Source organism: Pygoscelis adeliae, unplaced genomic scaffold (assembly GCF_000699105.1).
Source record: "Pygoscelis adeliae isolate BGI_AS28 unplaced genomic scaffold, ASM69910v1 Scaffold101, whole genome shotgun sequence".
Classification (NCBI taxonomy): Eukaryota; Metazoa; Chordata; class Aves; order Sphenisciformes; family Spheniscidae; genus Pygoscelis; species Pygoscelis adeliae.
The window spans coordinates 8,487,720-8,508,250 of record NW_008824238.1 but is presented as its reverse complement, the minus strand read 5'-3'; the positions used below and the strand labels follow the sequence as shown (position 1 = coordinate 8,508,250).

Sequence of the window (20,531 nt, the reverse complement as noted above, 5' to 3'; positions counted from 1 at the left end):
TGAAACAGTGTTTGCATCGTTGCAGTAAATTAGTGTATTGGAACTGACTTCAACTGAATAGCTTCCAAAGTTATACTGAGGTATTACAGAATTTGTTTATACACCCCTATTCAAGTAGCAGTCTTTATTTTAACCTCAAATTACTTTTTAACTCTCTCATGCAGGTATCTGTTTTAAAAACCTGAAAACACAGCATCATTTCTTTACTTTGTTAATTTGGTTCATGCTTTCTGTATATAAAAGTGATTTTTATAATCTTGTAAATTAGTTACACAATAAAAAATGTGCAATGCTAGCGCAGCAGACTGAAAATGTTACGAAGTTTTGAGTTTTTATCTTAACAGTAGTCTGTAAAACTACTGACAACAAAGATCTAAGGATAGGAAAAAAGGAAACACTGCAAACTGGATGTCTGTTTCATTTATCTAATAACTACCATAATGAACATGTAACACCTGAAAAATAGATATGCAAAGATTTGAGTTTGCTTTTTGTTTATTTTACCATCCTAAAGTAGTACTTCATTCCTGATAGTTTTGATGGAGCCATTTACAAGACACAACTCACTTGAAAGTCACTGAATAGCCCTCTCTATATATGCATTCTGTTTAAAATGCTGTTGACCTGCGGTTGGACTTGATGATCTTAAGGGTCTTTTCCAACCAAAATGATTCTAAATATTCATGTATTTTACGTAGGTTTCAAACAGTCTGGGTTTCAACGTTCTTGAAAGTGTATCACAGCCTGCAGACCCAGATGTGCCCCGGTAATTTTTTGACCTGCTTCTGGCTGACGAGTTGCACGTGCCATTTGGTCTTCTAAAGGTCTGGGAAATAGCACATCCATATCTCCTGGAAGCGGAGGCAGACTAATGCAAGCAAATGTGCTCCTGCCAGCTTGCCAATCAGCGGGCACATACCTCCCGACAAGAACGTGCCTATGTGACACCTGGTCATCCAGACGTGTAGGAGTACCTGTGGTCTAGCTGGCAATCTGCTCATCAGGGGATGCACACTCTCTCTCCGTGATTTGACAAAGCATTTATTCTTTTCAAGGGCACAGGGGGTCTACTAGTGCATGCGTTCTGTTACTGGATTTTAGATCCTTTCTCTTTGCCAGTTTTGGGCACAGCCAGCAGCACAGAGAACTGGAGTGGGGAGGCACGGACACGGGAAAGAAAGGATAATTTCCAAGTCAGTAGTCTCCAGGTAGATAGCAGGATTCATGGCCAAAAAGGGATGCCTTTTATCACTGTCTTTGGGACCCTGAATGATGTGGCAGTGTTAAGTACTACAGATTTGGCATATATTAAACCTACTCGTTTTGTTTTTTAATTACCACTACTGAAATTTAAGTTTAGAGAGAAGATAATGCTGTTTGTACATAATCTTGCATGTTTGTAACGAGAGTTACATTTTTCCTTCTAAACAGATTATGAATTATCATGGGCAGAATCATTCAGCACCACATTCAGCTGAATTAATTCAGCAAGACTGTAAACACGGATACAGAAAATACCATGAAGATACACAACACTGTAACGTTAATTATGGTCTTACAAATGCCCTCACACTCACCTTTGCGGGTAGCGCATATCTTCCAGAAAAAAGGGAACCAACCACTAAATTGGTGAATTGCCTGCTGAAACCTTACGTGGGCCACAGTAACTAGAAACTGTTTATACCTGATCTCCATTCAAATACCTCTGCTTCAGCAACACCATTTAATTGCAGAACTTCACTCCATCTCTTCATCCTTACACTTTCTAGCATTACAGTGCCTCTTCTCACATCCCATATCGTGGCTGGATAATTCAATGGCAAGTAAATTCCTTACATTTCTCTTCCACAGCCTTCATCACTAATTGCTGATTGATACTTTCTAGACCTCACTGAGGAGATGTTTGCATTTTTCCTTCAACACCACCACCAAGGAAAGGCAGTGAGACGGGCTATAGGTGCTGGAAAAGGCACTCCAGGTCAGTTCAAAACATGCTCTCAGCCCTGCCGAAGTGTTCCAGCTGGTATCTCCAAATATTTAATGCACCTAATTCTGAATACAGTTGGAGTGCCTGTAGGCTACTCAGTGGCTAAAACCAGCTCTAGGGTGCACAGCTAAAACCAGCTCTAGGATGCACAGCTAAAACTGTACTGGTTTGTACCTTAACTCTGTATTTCTCCTTTTTCTGAAGCCAAGGCTGAAAATATTGTTTATTTTTGAATTTTCAGAAGCTTGCTGAAATTGATATTCAGTAAGATAACAAGATTTAGGTTACCTGGAGGTAACATATTCCCCCACCGCCCTCTCAAATAAGAGAACTATATTCTGTACTACGAAATAAACATATGATTGTAGAAGCTATGTTTTGGGTATACAGTCATTATAATCTCAGTATCAGCCCTCCCCAAAAAACTGTCATATAATAGGCTTTAATAATTCTACTTATTATAATGCCAGTTAGATTCATATAAACAAAAGCCCAGTACGCATGCAGAACATGTACATTCTTACCTGTTATCAAATATACATTACTCTATATAGATTTCAGACCACATAAATCATGTCAACTCAAAGCATTTAATTAATTAAATAAGTAAATAAATACAATGTTGCTAAGAGCACCTGCCAAAGAGCTAAGAAGAGGGAGAACTAACATTGCTCACGGCAAGTTCCTTCCATTTGAACTAGAACTTGAACTATACAGGATGTGCATGGTGGCTATAGGTGGCTAGGAGAGTGGCTTACGATTAGTTGACACAATCCAGTGTACTTATTATATGCTGACTATATCATTTAAAGATATTACCATATTGCTAATCACATAACTGGAGAGACAAGAGGTGACTTTCCCACCAAATTCTGCATTGCTACGATATTGCTACGAATACCTACTACGATATTTAATTCCATGAGTAAGGAAATGTGGGCAGAAACTGCTGGTTACAGGTTAAGTTTACAACATCAAAATTTCAACAACTTCTCTACTCAGGGAAAGTTAATAATAGTGTATCCCATTGGAAGGTATTAGATATCTTTAAAATAGTTAAGTGATTTGTTTTCTTTTAATTACTTCCTGCCAATATCCATAATTCTCTCTAAATGTTCAAAACTAACTTAAAATCCAATAGAAAATTGCTATTGTTTTTATATCATCAAAAAAGAAAGATTAATGACATATTTCAGTAATCTAGTAATAAGTGGCTTTTTTCATTGTTCAAGCTGTATGTAATCCTCAGTGGATCTTAGATGTAGGTTAAAAAGGTATTTAATGCCTGTTTTTCAGTTGCCAAGGTCAAACATCACCTAGCATGTATAGGGTAAGAGGAAACATCTGTTGGAATAATTTATTTGACTAACACAGAGGGTAGGATTAAAATTCACTAATTTCTTTGGTCCGATACTGAATTTCAATTAAACAATACAGGTATTTGTTCAGTTTGACAAAATTTCCTCGCTTTACATGTGGGCACATTTACGCATATTCCTAACTACTGGATCTGGCAAGGGAATACTGTGATTTGTCATTATTACATATCTGCATATACTCTGAGAATTATTATTTCTGTATTTTGAGTTATTTAAAAAAAAAAAAATTAAAGAATTCATGAACCTTTAACTAATTCTCTTTGGTTTCCATGGAATTCCACTAGTAACAAGATTAGAATACATCTCAAGATCAGTGAATACATATGAAATTGTAATGTACAGCAACCTTTAGCGTCCAAGATAAAAGTCCCGCTTAAAAAATGTTTGAAAATATTAAATGCAAGTCATCTGACTGTAGCTTCTTCTATCCTTTATGTGAATCAGAGTAAAATCTTCTAGACTAACAGTAAAACCAAACCAAAACAAAATCACTCAAATTGTTTAATGTGCAAATGTAAATTAATACAAATACAGACATTTTATTCCAATCAAGTATGGAAGATGCAATCTTTGCCTTTCTAGGGTCAAAAGGGATTTCAACAGGGTCAGGACTATACTCCAGCTTCTTAACACTGGCAAAATTTTTGTCAAGCAAAGAAGCTCAACAATTGGTCAGCTTTTTAACATAGTAGAGTAGAATCAGAATGTTTTCTCTCCAAGGAGATAGCAGAAGTTCTTACACTGAAGAAAATAACTTTCTGGGAGCATGTTCCATCCTTTATTAGAACTAAGGGGAATGGTAAATGAAAAGCCTAGTTTTATTCAGCCTGGCCCAAAAGACAGAATGCTAGTAAAGATGAAATGCAGGCTGACAGAACACTAAGCATGTGGATAAACTCATTTTACAATGGAATTAAAAGAAAAAAAAGCATGTTTGTATGGCATGAGTATTAGGCTGTACCCCTCTAAATTTCACAAGCCTGGACTATTCACTGGAAGATAATCACGTAGTAGTACTATTTTGTGATAACTAGTGCATTGTTCCTGCAGTTCTTGTTTTTAAACTTCTCCACTTCTGCAGCAGGAAAAAAAAATTAAGAATGGGCACATATATGATAAGTTCAGTTTCTTTTTAGGCCAGAATATATCATGATACTTCAGAAGAGAGCAGCTCTGCGATTTGTAATTCTTCTTCCCTTCTCAAGAGAAAGTCAGCTATTTTTAGTCAGAAGAAATACTCAGTAGGAACAAAACTGATGGAATGGAAAGTGGTAAGTTGTCAAGAATAAAATAGTATTAAATGTTGCCTAGTTAAATTTTCAAACATACTAATAAATTCTGATTTGAATGCAAAATAAAACACTACATTTAGTAATTTAGTTACAAAAGAATACCCGTGTCAGTTGAATTTATTTATTTATCTACAGCATTGCAGAAATGATGATTTTTTTTGTTGGCCAGTACAGCTGATAAAACAGTTAGGCTAAAAGTAGCATTAAAAATCTGGAAGGAATGATATTAGGTCCCAAATACTGAACTAAACTATTACTACAGGCAAAACTGGGAAAACTATAGGTCCCAAACTGCAAATCCCTATGAGCAGATTTTATTTCCACAAACAGTTGCATTAGAGTTTGCAAGGCTGCTTATGTGAGTAAGGAATACATATGCTAAACTCTGAATTGTTTAAATTCATCTAATGTCTAAATGTCTGTAAGGCACACACATCAGATTTTCTTTCTTGATTATCTTGATGGTCTTGAGCCGATGCTACAGGAAAATGCTAATCAAGCATACAATACACTGGAACACGTCTATTAGAAGTAAGCTATAATGATGAAAAGTGATCGTTTCTCCTTCTGCGTATTACTGCGTGCACGGGATCAACCTTCACCAATGTTGTTGACAGTAACTGTACTTCCAAGAATTAACTTCTATATTATTTTACCTTTGTGGAAGATTACAATCAAATGCATATGACAGAAACTAGTAACACTGGAGTAAAGTTATTACTATTAGCTAGTCTACTGATTTATAACCAGAAACTGAAATCTATTATCCTGTCTTTCAAAGAAATAAAGACAACAACCATAACCTGGTTAAAAAAACCTGAAACTGATTTCATATGAAATTCTACCTTCATGTACTCGTTTTCCAACTGATTCAGTAAGAGCTGTACATGCAATAACCAACAGCACTAAGAGGAAGATGTCTGAGGAACATACCTGAGTTTTCATCTGATTTATTTTTTTTCCAGGATTCTTGGCAGAGGTTTTCTTATAACTTTATGCATCTCAGACAAAACTAAAGCATTTGTTTTTTCTTTCACAGAGTGACTGTAGTGAAAGGGAAGAACAGGATAAGGTGTTTCAAAGTCAGCTGCAGAAAACAAGGAAAAAAGGATTAATTCGATATCCCAAGTCAAACCATATCTATTTTAATGTGACAGTATTATCTATCATATTATCTATCATTAATATGATAGTATTTAGTATGATTGATCACACGTTCCAATATATCTTGTTATAGAAAACAGTGTAATAAGCCTTAGGGTAAAATGCCTCAAATTTGATAATTGAGAATGGAAAAATTTGTATGAAATTATGGAAGGTGCTGCAAACACTGATGAAGGTGAATATTAAAGCAGGTATTCATATTCAGGTAGAGTTATTTGAAAGGGAGTAAATTCAATTACATAGCACGTCCTTATATCGGTCGTTATTCAGAAGACAGAGTATTACTTTCAGAACCATTGCCATTCACATATGGCTTCCAAACACTGAGCAGACTGCAACTTTCTTGGGGCTGAGACTGACAGGCTGAGTGCTTTTCACTTCACGTCTTCAAAAATAACTGATCTTCATGACATTTCATGAATGAATAATTTGAGATAGTATGGCTATGAGGAACATGCTCTCTCCCCCAAGTTACATATCACAGTTTATCTTCTGAAAACAACAGTGAAACTGCCACCAGTTTTATTTTATTTTATAATTATGGTCATTCAAACCATTTTGAGTAATTTGAAGTCTAATGTCTGTTTCCAAATCCTGCAAGATGGCAAGACATGCTGTTAAGTCACTTATGTTTTAATCTGCAGTCAACTCTGTAACAACAACAACCCCCACCCCACCATTTTTTAAAAAACTCAAAGTTTATTTCAGGTTTTGCTTGAGTTTCAAAACTGATTTGTTTTCCTGCTTCACAAACTTGTTGCCTTTTCTTTTAGCTTTAAGGCTTTTTTTCCTCCAAAACTTTTTTTTTCTTTCCAAGTTTAAAACTTTTACTTCTCCTAGACATGTATCTTGTGAAGGCCTTTAAAAGGACTGGGAGTTTACACAGATCAAGTAAGTATCAACAAACACATTTTAAAAGTCTGATGTATTTCATGCATATTTATTCTAGAATGCCCAACACTTTTTTTTTTTTTAATATGGAAAGTAATCATGAACATTTACAAACATTCAAAATGTATTAGCTACTCCTTTCCATAATTCTGGGAGATTGGGATGGAAGGAAAAAAACACCACATGAACTAGTGCTAAAATTAATTTTTTTATTGGAAAAGTTCAATTTCTACTCCTGTGTTTGGTCTCACCACCAGCACAAGTCTCATTCCTAGTATATTTACTGTTAGCTGCTATCTTATTGTTTCTATAATACTGCAAATAATCATGAAGTAATTGATTAGTTTGCTTACAAAAATGTAGATAGGCTGCATGTTCATTTGTCATTCTTTCTTTGTTTTTTTTCCTGGCAGCTTTGGAGGCTTTCCAATTCATTAGGAACTGTCTTTCCATTTCTTTAATTTCTTTCCCATCAAGGGATTCTGTCAAAGAAAACATTATCTGTGATACCCAAAGTTAACTAAAAGGCCGTACAAAATGTGTACTGGTTCTACATTTGCTCTCTTCAAATCTTTTTTAGTCTTTTGGTAAAAAAAATACCCAGTACAGCTTCATATTCAAATTCAAGCTGCAAGAGTGAGTTGACACGTCTTAATTACAAAAGAAAGCACCTATTATTTTTATAACTTTCAAGGGAAATATATAAAATTTCACATTCAGTTAATGTGCAACAGCTTATAGAAAGTTTTGAAGAAAAGCTACGCTTTTTACACAAGATATATACAGATGCAGAAATTCAGGTTAAGAGAGAGAAACTGCATGTCTTAGCAATCAAGGAATCCTACTGATCATAAAGACAGACGGACAGATTTGGCTCTTTAGAGTTAACTTTACTCACTTAGGTGCCATAAGGCTTATGCTCTGTGTTTCCTTGGTTGCATCTGCATTTTTGAGTCAGACCAAATGAAATACCTCATTTGGCCACAAATTTAGGTTGCGTTAGAACTGTCCTAAGGCACTGTTATTTTCATTGTGCAGATAGGCTTTTTCTTAATGGCCAGTATTTTGTACTCTCAGAAAAAAGAAAAACGAGTTCTGTAATTACAACTTTTAAGATAATTGCCACCTTTATCCAAAAAAGTAAAAAATGAGCAGATATTTTGTACTTGTTTCTACAGTATGAATACTTACATATAGAAGACTAAGTTGCTTCCTTTTATGCTAAAATTATCTCAAAATAATAATGTAAACTGCACCACAGTAAGGTTAAGATTAACAAATACGTCCGTAACACAAGTGTAAACTGCTTTTAAGTTTAAGGACAAATGTTATATAACAAATTCAAACATAGTAAGGTATGACCTGTACAACTCTAACTGTACAACTAAAACACCTAAGCAACTACTACAGGCTTATAGGGGGGTAGACAAACTTAGCTTTGAAAATCAGTTTCACAACATCTGGCATATGAACACAAAAGCGCCTTATTGTCTTATAACAATCCCACCAATCATCTATTGCAAAACGAATGACTACTACTACTAATAGCAAAAGCTAAGCAACATGGTTTGTGCAGTTGATTATGTAAGCAGTTTTAGCTACATTACCTGTACATAAATAAAAAATTCATCATTTGACATAAATATCTATGGCAGTAGTTGTGTTTACATACATAGTGCAATTCAAGAACGATTAATGTATCAGTTATTTCCTAAAACAGTGAGGGGTATGGGTGGGTTTTGGGGCTGGCTATTGGTTTTATTTTTTACCTAAAGTTCGTGACTGTACTACAATCCTGTCCCTGTACTTTGGCTTGTGGCAGATGGGGTTTCCTGTAAGATCCATTCTGCGTAGCTTTGTCCATTTGTTTAATACAACCTCCAAATCCTGCAATTGATACAAGATCAGAACATTGTGATTATTTTTCCCCCTCCAGAGTAAAATTCAATAGTAATGCGATTTCTTCAGCCAGGCCCAAATCCTGCACACAGAAATAACGAAACACTTCAATGAGACTATTCATGTATTAATATGCACATTAAGAATGTGCATTTTCAAATAGAGTGGTGTGCAGCATTCCCCAAATATATCATAATTGCGCAGAAGAAATGGTGATGCAGTTGGAAAACTGCATTTTTAAGGATATAGTAATGCCAGCTGTGGAAAATTACCACTACAATCCCACTCACAAGCACCTAAAGCTGAGGAATTACCAGCCAAAAAATTTGTATGATACGTAATGTCTGTTAATGCGTCCCCACGGTCTCACAGAGCCCTTAGAGTATCAGTGTCTGATCAGATTTTGAAAAAATTGTGGAAGAATAAATACTTCACAGAGAAAGAACAAACTAAAAAAAGCTAAAAATCGTGCAAACCACAGTAGACTGCCTCTCTGTTTATATATATGTAAAACTGTGTATTACAGGAGAAACAGTAACCCCCCCCTGCATCACTGTGGGTGGTCAGTTATAGTATTGGCCCAAATAGTGAAATTTTTGAAATACACCTTTCTCCATCTGTGTTTCTGTCTGGTTACCCAAGGGCAGTATGACCTAGATAAAACTACTTCTGTCTTTTAAATACAATAAATTCAAGTTAAAAGGATGCAAAGCTTAGCAGATCGGTCCTTTTTACTCAGACACCCTACTTTCTGAAATACTTTCTTTTCAAAATTTCACTTAATTGTCATTCTTGATAGGCTTCCGTACATGTGTGAAAAGCTTAAGGAGGGGTTCAAAACGATCTGTATGAATACAAGAGGAGAGAGAATTTATGTTCTACAGTTGTAATAATTTGGAAAAAATCTACTAATCACGATGTGACAGATTCTAAACTGCAAAGCCTGTAGAATTTTGTAGCTTGATGCCAATAATGAAGTATCTAGCAATGTAGATATCTCTTAGCTCCTTCAAATTTAGAAAATCACCTGGGTAACGCAAGCAAGGAGAATTCTGGTTTTGCAGGCTCTACTCCCTTGGTAGAAAATCCTCCTGGGAATATTCTATGGGTTATGTAATACACGTTTAGAAAAATCACATGGAAGAGGAAGTGGCAGAACAGCCTCACACCTCCAAACCATATCATTTTTTGTCTAATGATAATGACGGTGATATCATCTATCATCTATTGTTATCCAGTGATGATAACGTCTTTTCAGAAAAACAAGAGCAAAAGTCTGGTTCTGTGAGGAGCAAGACTGATAAAACACTGCAAGAAACTCTGAGGACCAGTCCACATGAAGAAATGTTGGTAAATCTCAAAGTTACACAGCAAAGCTTTATCAGCGTGTATCAGAATAGCAATATGACAGCCCCCACAGTTTAGGTGTGAACACTTAACACAACAATTTGGGTGAAAAATATTTTAGGCTAGGCTTATTAATAAAGAAATAGCATTTAGCAAGTGTATTTATTTATTCTTACCTGAGCATTCGGGCATTGTCATTGAAATCTGTAATGTGTTCGAGATTTCACTAGAAAGAATTTTTTCAAGTAATAGTTTTGCAACACAAAATTGTCTATTACTGAAATAAAATGTATACAGTTTAACTGATGAGTGTGTACAAAGAGTCCTATAGATTTTTGTTAGCTGTTACTTACTTGATAAATGACCCAGAACATGCTTACTCCAGTGTATGTTTATCTAAGAGCACACTAATCCTGTGCTGAAATATGATTACCCTTTCGATACGCTCTAGTTGTTCATTGCCTTCCTGTCTCTAATAAAGTGCTTTCACTTCCCAGCCTTTCAATAAGCTGTACTAAAGGGACCAGACACTCTTCTGGGCAGTCTCCGTTTGATAAATGATCATGTCATGCTATCACTTTGAGGTCTGCTACAAAATACTGACGAGCAAATTATATTCCATTGGGGGGGGGAGAGGGGGAAGGGCAAGTGCCTCAGTAGGCAGCTGTAGTGCTGGCAATAACATTCTTACCAATTAATGATGGCCATTTCAGAATTGGTATTTGACCACTATGCTCCAGTTTTTATCGGAAACAGTCTAGTCCAACTGCCCTAACTACAGCTACAGACAGCAATTTGTCACCATTTTGACGACCTGTCATAATCTATTTGAGAAAATCTATAATTTTTCTCTTGTTCCCGACTCAATTCTGAAGCGAATGAATTCATCTTTTGTGATATCCTCTTGTCATAATCAATATCGGACAGGGGTTGAATAAATTATAGACTTAGGAAATACAGATTTTTTATAGGTATTTCTAGCTATATTTTCTCTATCTATCCAAATACACAAGTCATAATCTTCCCAAAACAAATGTAATTAATAAACAAATAATATTGTGGCTTTTTGTAAACAGGAATAGTTGTGGGGTTTTTTTAAATAGGAATAGTGTTTTTTAAAAATTCCCTTAGTATTCCAACCCAAATACACTGCAGCCTAGAAGTCCTTGTGAACCTGACTAAAGTAAACCAGAAGCTCGATAGGATAAATAAATGAAGTAGCAAGAAACAGAAAACAAAGAAAAGCCAATCTATTAAAATCAATTATATTCTTGATAACTGACCTAAAACATGCTTTTTACATGTGGTAGCTAGTCATAGTAAGTTATTTTGTCTGAAATGAGAAAAATTACTTAATTTCGTTCCGTCTACCGTTCAGACTGCATTATATAAACTTCAGTCATGTGAAACAAGGTCATATGCCTTGATGTCTGTTAATTATGCTAACAATGCCCTGAACTACCCAGAACCTTAAGTGCTTGAATTTTCTAGCCCTAATTTTCAACTATGCTGAAATCAACGTGGCATTGTTGAAAAGCAAGGAAGTACGGGTTTTCATAATAATGTGAAAAAACTGAGATAAATGTTTAGATACAAAATAATTATTTTAATTATACACAAGTGAGAAAACTGTACATGAGAAGATTGCATTTCATGCATTTCTTACGCCTTTCACATTTCCCTCTTTTGCAAAGATTCCACATTATTCCTGTTGCTATCTATCTCTGCTACACAGATCACTGCTGTTGACCAGCCCTGCTAAGACCCGGATGGCTTCGCTACAGCTTCTCATCCCGCCGGCTGAAGCAGAGCTGGGTACAGAGCTCTTCAGCACTTCTCTGTCATGCAGCACTGCCACAGGTTCTCTTCAATGCCAAACTTTTCTGGGAATGTTCTTGGTGGCAGTAATGGGGAAGCAGGAACGGGAAAACAGGGGATGTAGAGCCTTTGGCATGAAAAAGAGGTATACTTCAGAGTTTTGAAAACAGAGGGGCAAGAAGGAGGAGAATGGAGGCAGCTTGTGTGGGAATGAAAGAGCCTTTGCTGCATGTAACAAATTCAGCTAGCAGAAGCAGTTAAGCATATGTAGTACAACTGTATACCCCCTAAAATCCTTTCAGCTATCATAGCTGTAGAATCATGTAAGCCATGGAATCATCAAATTCAGGGTTGCAAAAAAATTGAAATATACTCAAAACTTCCCTCAACTATTTTTTTAAACAGTGGATGTATGAAATTGTTGCCCTGCTAGATCTTCACTGTAAGTTAAAACCTCTTAAATAGAGCTAAAACTGACCCTTTTTTTTATATATATATATACTTTGCATGGTCTCCTGCTTTTTCAACAATTTTTTGTTTTTTTTTTTTAATTTAAATAAGAATTTATATTAGTGATAAGTAGAGCCTACTAAAATATAATCTCTAAAACACAGTATTTGCAGCTGGAAAGTTGGATATCCAGCTGCATCATGCTGTTAGACACATTCAGTATGGTCATTAATTTTACAGGTCTGCAAGGATATGAATAGAAATACCCTATCTGCTCCATATTTTCAAGACTTGGAGATTGTTTAGAAAACATACAGGACAGTCACTTTCAAAATTTACCGAAGCTTGATCCAAGTGTAACTGATAGCAGCAGCAGCACCTAACTCAAATGCTAACCACATAATTTTTCAAAAGCTGTGACCATGTAACATGGAAATCTAAATGTCTAATTGATTTGGGCAAATATTAACTCTGGTCTTCCTGATGTTGCAATAATGATTTTTAATAATGATTAAATAATATATACAGAGTTACTGAATAATACAGTCTTTTTGTCCTCTCCTTGTTCTGTTTCAGAAGATACTGGTTTTTCCACTGAGATACTGAAAACGCTGTCTCTGAACTGGCATCCTCATTCTTAAAAATAATTGGTTCTTTGGCTAAGACGATCTTCTTTTAAGATCATCACAACTGAAGTCTTTTGTATTTATAAGAAAGAAAAAAGACAATAAAAAAAATCACTGTAATATGTTTTATTTAGAAAAGGAATCCTTTTCAAAAGGGAAGCTTTGGAGAGACTACCTATTTAAAAAAGCTTACTGTTAGTTTGATGTAACCAACACATTCAATATGCTTTTAATTACTCAGCAAAAGCCTACATGAATTGTATTTCAATATTAATTCGATCACAGCTGCCAGCCAGAAACACAGCTTGAAATACAATACATTAATAATCCTCTAGTAAAAAAGAAATGCATCATTCAACATTTTTTAATATTAAAATGTAAAAAATGAAGAGTCCAAGTAAAGTATATTGACCTAGAAAATTGCTAGATTATGCACACAAAGTACTGGAATCTCCTCATTAGTAAAAAGAACGGCCAAATTTAATGTAAAAGATATTAAGTGTTCTAAGTAATAAGAATAGTTATTTTAATAATTACTAACCAGTGAAAGTTAACTTTTCTAAGGAAATAGAATGTGTACGCAAACCAGTAATGAAAGAGTTTATTTTAATCAAGGCTTTGTCTTGGTGATTTGGGTTACAATTTAAGCCAGTTCATTTTAATATTTATTAATAAAAACAAAAAATTCAAAAAAAGCAGAACACTGATGCCTATGGTTTATATTAAAAGTGTTTATTAAGTAATTTATAAAGTTTGTTCCATGCCTCCACCGTGCAATGATGGTGTCAGCATACTGTTCAACATAAATTTGATGTTCACTTACTAGCATGACACTAAAATTCTTTTTTTAACTGTTTTTTATGTCAAGAAGTAGAAGACATCATAACTTCTAAAAATAATAATAAGTGACAAGGCACATACTCTTGTTCCTTTTTGAGAAGATAAGCTGGAAATTGTACGTCTAGAACATTCTCTTTGAACCACATTCACTACTGCAAAAGGAAGAGCATAAATACTTTTATTTCATTTGTTTTAGCTGCTACTGTGGAAGTTAGAGCAAGTTAGAGCTCTTGCTTATGAAGACATGTCTTTCCTTAGCAGAAATTTATGAAAGAAATTCAATGTATACTTTAATGACAAATACTTCTTATGCTACTCCAGCAACAATAGTCAAAAAGTCATTTTGATATTAAAATGGCTGCAAAATCAGCTAGATGATCTGATATCCAAGAAGCGGCTTTTATTTACATTAGAATAGAGAATTAAAAACTGTAATATGGTAAAATATTGCAAGTTTATTAATAAACAATGGCCATGTCATCTTTGCAAATTAAGCCACTGATAGTCACTCAGATGGCCAAAACATACACACTAACTCTACATTTTGGACATGTTATAGTTCTAACTTCCATGCATTTACTACTCAGTTGAGAGATGCATGCACAATTGCCACTTCACGTAGGATTAAAGGACATTTGGACATACTAGATAAACGGTTCTCCATTTTTAATCTCAACAAGATTTTTGGATGAGAAAAGACAGCATGCCTGGAAAGTCAGAGGTTCAGTAACTGTAAAAGTAAAGTTTATTTTTACTCATCTATTTAGTGATAAAGATGAATTTGACTGATTTCCATACTAAATAGAACAAATATTTATTACCTTCATATGTTGAAGTTGATTGTCAACTGCTCTAAGATAAGAAAGATTTTCCAAAACTGCCAGTTCTCCTAATTCATCAATGTTGTTATTGCTGATATTCAACACAGACAAAGATTTCTGGAGGAAGAAAAGCAGAAAAAGAAAAATTTTTTTTTCATGCCATGCATGAGTCAAGTTGTAAATTCTTACAGAAAATTCTCTTAAAGGAAGAACAAGCATATGAAGCAGAAACATGCAAGTACAACTACCACATACCTCACACATTGTTTTATGTTGGCCTTGCATGTTGTCCTACAATGCTGTTTATTTTGGTTTTGAAGTCAAACCAAAGTAAGATTATTTCTCAATTATTTCAGGAATTCTTAGTAAATACAGAATTTTTGTTTTTCTCTAAACGTGCTCAAATGCTTTATGGAGTTCTGCAAGCGCTACTAACTCTATGTTTGAAGTACAAAACAGACACAGAAATTGACTGCCTTTTCCAAGGTTACATCTGAACTGCACAGAGCTGAAATCCATATCTGATACCTACGTAGTCTCATTTAACAGCTGGACTATACTGTTTTTCCTTCAGGCCTGATCCTACAAACCTCTTGGTATAGACACCGCTATTCCTTGCCCCTTCTTTGGAACGCTAGCGAGTCACATAATGCACTTTGCCTTTTGTAGCAGACAATAGTTAGAGAGATCTTTACATTCTGGATAAAAAGTAAATGTTTCAGGTGTTTATCTCAGGAAATACTTGATGTAGTTTCACGTAAAAGGAACAAGAAGCTTATATCTCTAGAAGGTGAAAAAGGGCACCTAATCGAGTGAGTTTAGATAGGGGATTTACCATGAGTTAGAAAATGTCTATTTCAGCAGTGTGTACAGGAAACGTAACCCCCTTCTAAAATCTGACCGAGATCTACATTGCAGGCAGAAGTTACCAGTATCATCCTGATACACACAGTGCATAAACTTAATCTCCTCAGTCAAAAGATTCATGATATTGTCATCATCAAAACATTTGCTTGTGGTACACAGTGAGCTATATGGTCCCATGGTTTTTTGGCTCTTTCATCTCTGACAGCATTAAGAGCCAGAAACAGATAGAAGAAGATGAAGTAAGAAGTGATGTCTTAAAGAGGGACCAAACACTTAGCACTCGAAGGGTAAGAATAGAATGTTTTTACATGTAGCTTCCACAAAGATATTACATGGTCAAGAATGCAAAGTGTTTCTTAAAAAACAAAACAAAAAAACCACCACACCAGAAGACCTTAAATAAAAGCCATGAAGAAAAAAATGCTAGTGACTCTAGGCCAGGATGCTGAAAAACACTGAAGTATATGAGCTATCTTGGGAAGATTATAGCTATATAACCTCCCTCTACTTTCATCATTTCTCCAATACAGAAGGAACAAAGTAAAAGTGCTCTCACAGGAATGGCTCATTTCTATTAAAGGAAAATGGCAATACATGTCTTGGATTACTTAATCTCAAAACAGCAAGAATTAGAGCTAGGTCAAATGTTTATGATATACACATGAACAAAAGAACTCACTTTTCAGTGAGTTCTTCATCGTCACAAAAAAAAGCTCATCAAGCCCTGACTACACTTTGGGAGATACAGCAAGATGATTTTTTTTTTTAGTATAGAACTACATCTATTAATAAATAAAGTCTGTTTTTTAACCACTTCAACAATACATTTGATGTTTACTGAGCAATTAACATGTTGAAAGAAAACTTCAAAAGCTGACTTTCCTGAAATCGTGACATACTGTTGCCCCACAAGCAGAGTCCAGTACCCGGTGTGCAATAAGCCAATCTTACACACAGAGCCAACATGTTTATTTAGCTCATGTTTGTGCAAAGATGGGTGCTAGGTGGTAATTCCACAAAGATAGCACACTACACAAAAGAACTACAGCATAGTTATATTGTTACATGATTAGTAAAAGCCCGCCTAAATTCATGCCGATTGGTTAGTTATGTTCAAATTAGCCTTGCTTGCTATGTAAATTAGCACGTGTGCTCCTTGCAGGTGTGTGTGGGGGGGCAAGTCTTTCCAATCTTGAATTGAGTTGGTGGTCGGGATCTCCCCCTGCCGCCTTTACCTTTCCCCTAGTTACTGCAGTTTTTTGCTGATTTCTTGTTTCTTTGAGAATCATCTAGCCTCCGACGCCTTCTAGGGCAGGATGTTCCCCTTTTATCAGTCTTCTAGTTCTTCTTCAAGGGCACAGTCGTTGTAAAGCATGCATTGTTTATACAAGATAATCAGGCTAGTACAATGAAGACTACAGTCTAGGATAGGTATTAACCCAAACATATGGCTACAATACCACAACATAGAAAAACTGCAGAACTAAAACTGAATGCTTTTGATTGTGTTGCTCTTAATATCCAGATAAAAGGCTGTTTGCACCTTTTGCCATTGCATTCTCCAGAGAAGTACGGGAGGCAATAAATAAACTAATGTAATAATCAAATCAGAGAACTATCAACAAACTAATTCACTACAAACTAAGTAGCCTAAGATAACTAACTGATAAATTCCTACCCCTTTTTTTAGTTTATTCACATTCTGTTGGTATAAGGCATCCACACATTTCCTTACTTCCTCTCTCTCTCTTCTTATTTCCATCCTTCACAGAAAAATAAATGAAGAAGTAGAATCTGCTGGACTCCTTGCTTATATGAGAACTGGGATGGGAGTCCCTCGGTAGAATTTGAAAGAATGACACCAATTGGGAGAAAAGGAAAACACACAGTGATCAAGTCCTAACCACTTCTCTTAAAAATACTGATCTACTGATTAACGGCTCATTGAAATTCTCAAAATGTACTTACTGCCAGGGACCTAAGAGATCTTGGATCAAACAGAAGCTTTTCGCCAAGAGGGAGGTGTTGACTTTCAATATGTAGCTCCCTTATTTCTTCTAATTTATTCAAACCCTCTACTACAGTGATGCAGTTGCCCCCCAAATACCTGCAGAATAGAACACAGAATAGATTTAATATCCTTTGAAAGCAAAAGCTAACACAAGGCCTCAATATATTAAAAAAATAAATATTTTAAGTATTATTGAATAATACTTGGAAATTATAACAGAAAAAGTAAATAACCTAGCATGTGAGTAGAACATACAGCTAACAGATCCAAAGTTATTTTAGGGGTTTTATATATTGCTACTATTATTATTAAATGGCTGAAAAAGGAAAATAATTTAAATGCAAATAAATATGTTAGATGATATGCCATCACTTTACTTATATTATAGAACACTTCATTAAAAAAAATCATAAGCAATTACTTTTATTTGAAAAGCAACATTTAAGAGCTGAAAGGACCTTACTGGTTACATAATTTTTTCATTTCTTAGTGTAATAATTATTCTTTTACTAGTAAAATAGATACACGATTTTCAACTTACAGTTTTTCAAGGTTTTTCAGCGATGAGAGATTTTCTATACATGTAATACAATTGTTCTGAAGGTAAAGGTGTGTTATATTTGAAGCAAAGTCCAAGTTCTGGATTTGACTGATGTGGTTATCATATAAATACAGAACTCTAAGATTTTTACACAAAGAGAGGTCACCCTGAAATAAACAATAACAAATTAACGCTGCATAGAGTTCACTCACTGCTTGCTTCTGGAAGCTGTTGATTGTTTTTATATTTAAGTTCTGCTGCATGATTTATACATTTTCATCTTTAACAAACACTTTCAACAACTATTTTTCCTACAAAAACTGAGTGTCAGTAATCATCTCCTGCATAGATATAAGACTGAAATCTATCATTACTGTTCTGCCGTATAGAAGCTGAGGACTACGGCCATCATCAGCAGGTACATCACATCCTGTGTGACTTCATTCCCTTCCCTGCCTTCATCCGCTGGATTTCAGAAAAGCACAATTGTTAGTGTAGTTGTCTCCATCGAACCTCGGTGATGCAATGGAAACCAGTTCTTGGCAAAGGAGTACTGATTTATACAAAAACTTGCACTTCAATATATTTTAATACACTTCTGAGTCTAAGATTCCACTCAGATGTCAAGTTTCTTTGAATGTATTCTTCTTAAATAGCTAAAAGGTCACGTGTTCTTATGAGGGTTTCTGTAAAACTTCTCTGTGGCACCTGATGAACCAGTCCTAATCAAATGGACTGATCAAATTAGTAACTTGCTATGCCTGTGCACATTCCTAGGAGTGGGCTGAATAAACCCATTTGATTGCATGGACCTGTTCACATAGAACAAGCTATTTAATCTTCTTGACTGAAATCGCACTTTTAAAGCAGAACTCCACCATACACAACAACAATTCAGTTGTTCAGGGTTCAGCAATTTCAAAATGTGCTCAGTATCTTGAGGGGATTTGAATTAACTCAGGACTTACTGAAACATGTATAAATTTCCTATTATTAAACTCAAAGGAAGGAGGACTGGCTTAAGTTTGCAGGTTTAGTCTTTGAAATGAGAAGGTCATGGATTATTTTTTAAATGAATAAGCCCCAGGGAGCAATCTAAAAAAAAAAAAGTAGATTTTAACCTGACTAATTTGAAAAAGCCACTACACCAGTCCAAATTTGTTAACCTCACTTGGCTTATATCCTGTTCCTGAACTCCCCTTTCCTTTCTCAGACTTCCTCTGAAATCTAAAGAATAAATCACAGATAGATTGAAAAGATTGTGCTGCTAGTTAGCAACTCTTTGTAAAATTCCCAAGACTAGAAAAAAATATGGCATCAATGACAATAAAATGTTTCACTTAATAGTATGTAATATCATTACTACTTCCTTTAAAAAAAAAAAATCTGATCTGCAAAATTACTAGTTCCTTACATCATCTTCTATTCCACAGTTCATTTTATTGTAAAGGTAACCATCAATAAATACAAGTCTTTAAATAAAAAAACAAACTGTTGCTGAAAATATGAACTTTGTTTTTTAACCTCAGACCTAAAGTCTCCGAGAACACTACAGCTAGATTTCAATAGGGCTAAAGCACTGCTGTCAAAGCCCTACACCTACTGATTCAATGGCAACAGCCTGGCGATATTCTATAGGAAAAGTGTCAGGTCTAAATGATTAATCTGAAATATTCTCTTTCTTAAGTGGCTAAAGAGGTAAGCAAGTGGTTATCATTTCCATTCTGGTGACTTCCTGAAAGCTCCTTTACAATGTAGCAACTGTATAAAATAATCAAGATAGCAAATTGATTTTTTCTTTTTGAGCTGCACATTTCTATAATAATTCTGTGAAATACTGCAAAAAATACTTCACTTTAACACTTCAGTTCATCTCTCTTGTGTAATTGCTTACATGTTTTTTCTATTTTAATTAATTATTTGCAAAAATAGTTAGTGTACTGATAATATCCTTCTTGTCTGCTACACAGATGATATGTATTTCCATAGTTTCAGGTAAGTAAAATACTTCAACAAGATTTTTGCCACATGAAGAAAAAAGTGTCAGGTCAATAATAAGAAACCCTGCAGACTGTTGGAGTTACAGTCACCCGCTTCGATGTTTTACATGAAAAGTTACAGCTGAAAGATTATTTTCACATTTCAAATGCACATGCATTTTAAATCCATTTTAACACTTTTACGTACAAGTAGTGTTCCACACTACTTGTTATTCACAGCAGTGAATGCTGAAGCATGTTTCCAAACAGAGGTATCATTAAGGCTTAATTGCAAGTCAATATAAATGTTAAAACATAATATACCTGTTATGAAACAGAAACTTGGCTTTGCTTGTTTGTCTCCCCAACTATAAACAACTCATCATAACAGTAACTGCAAAACATGTGAGTAGCCAGGTTAAAAGGAATAAAGAAAAATAAATCTTACAATTGCATCTATATTTTTATCTGATAAATTCAGATGAGTTACTTTTCGCAGATACTGTCCAAAGTCCTCTTCATTGCGATTCCTGTGACTGACGCTTTTAGCAATTAGGTCCACTGTCAGTCGAACCATAATTCTGTAATAGGCCAAACTGCTCTACCGCTTCTTTTAATA

The 20,531-nt window shown here is 35.0% G+C and overlaps 1 protein-coding gene across 1 annotated transcript; it reads right to left on the bottom strand.

The window, feature by feature from the left end:
- Positions 1-5,608: 5,608 nt before the first annotated feature.
- On the bottom strand, positions 5,609-20,531 carry PPP1R42 (protein phosphatase 1, regulatory subunit 42). Its single transcript, XM_009335045.1, has 7 exons — positions 20,361-20,531; positions 17,934-18,100; positions 17,350-17,488; positions 14,515-14,631; positions 8,483-8,600; positions 7,067-7,195; positions 5,609-5,745 (listed from the first exon to the last, which is right to left on the bottom strand). Exons 1-7 carry the CDS (start codon positions 20,487-20,489, stop codon positions 5,609-5,611), a joined length of 936 nt encoding a protein of 311 aa, XP_009333320.1. The 5' UTR covers positions 20,490-20,531.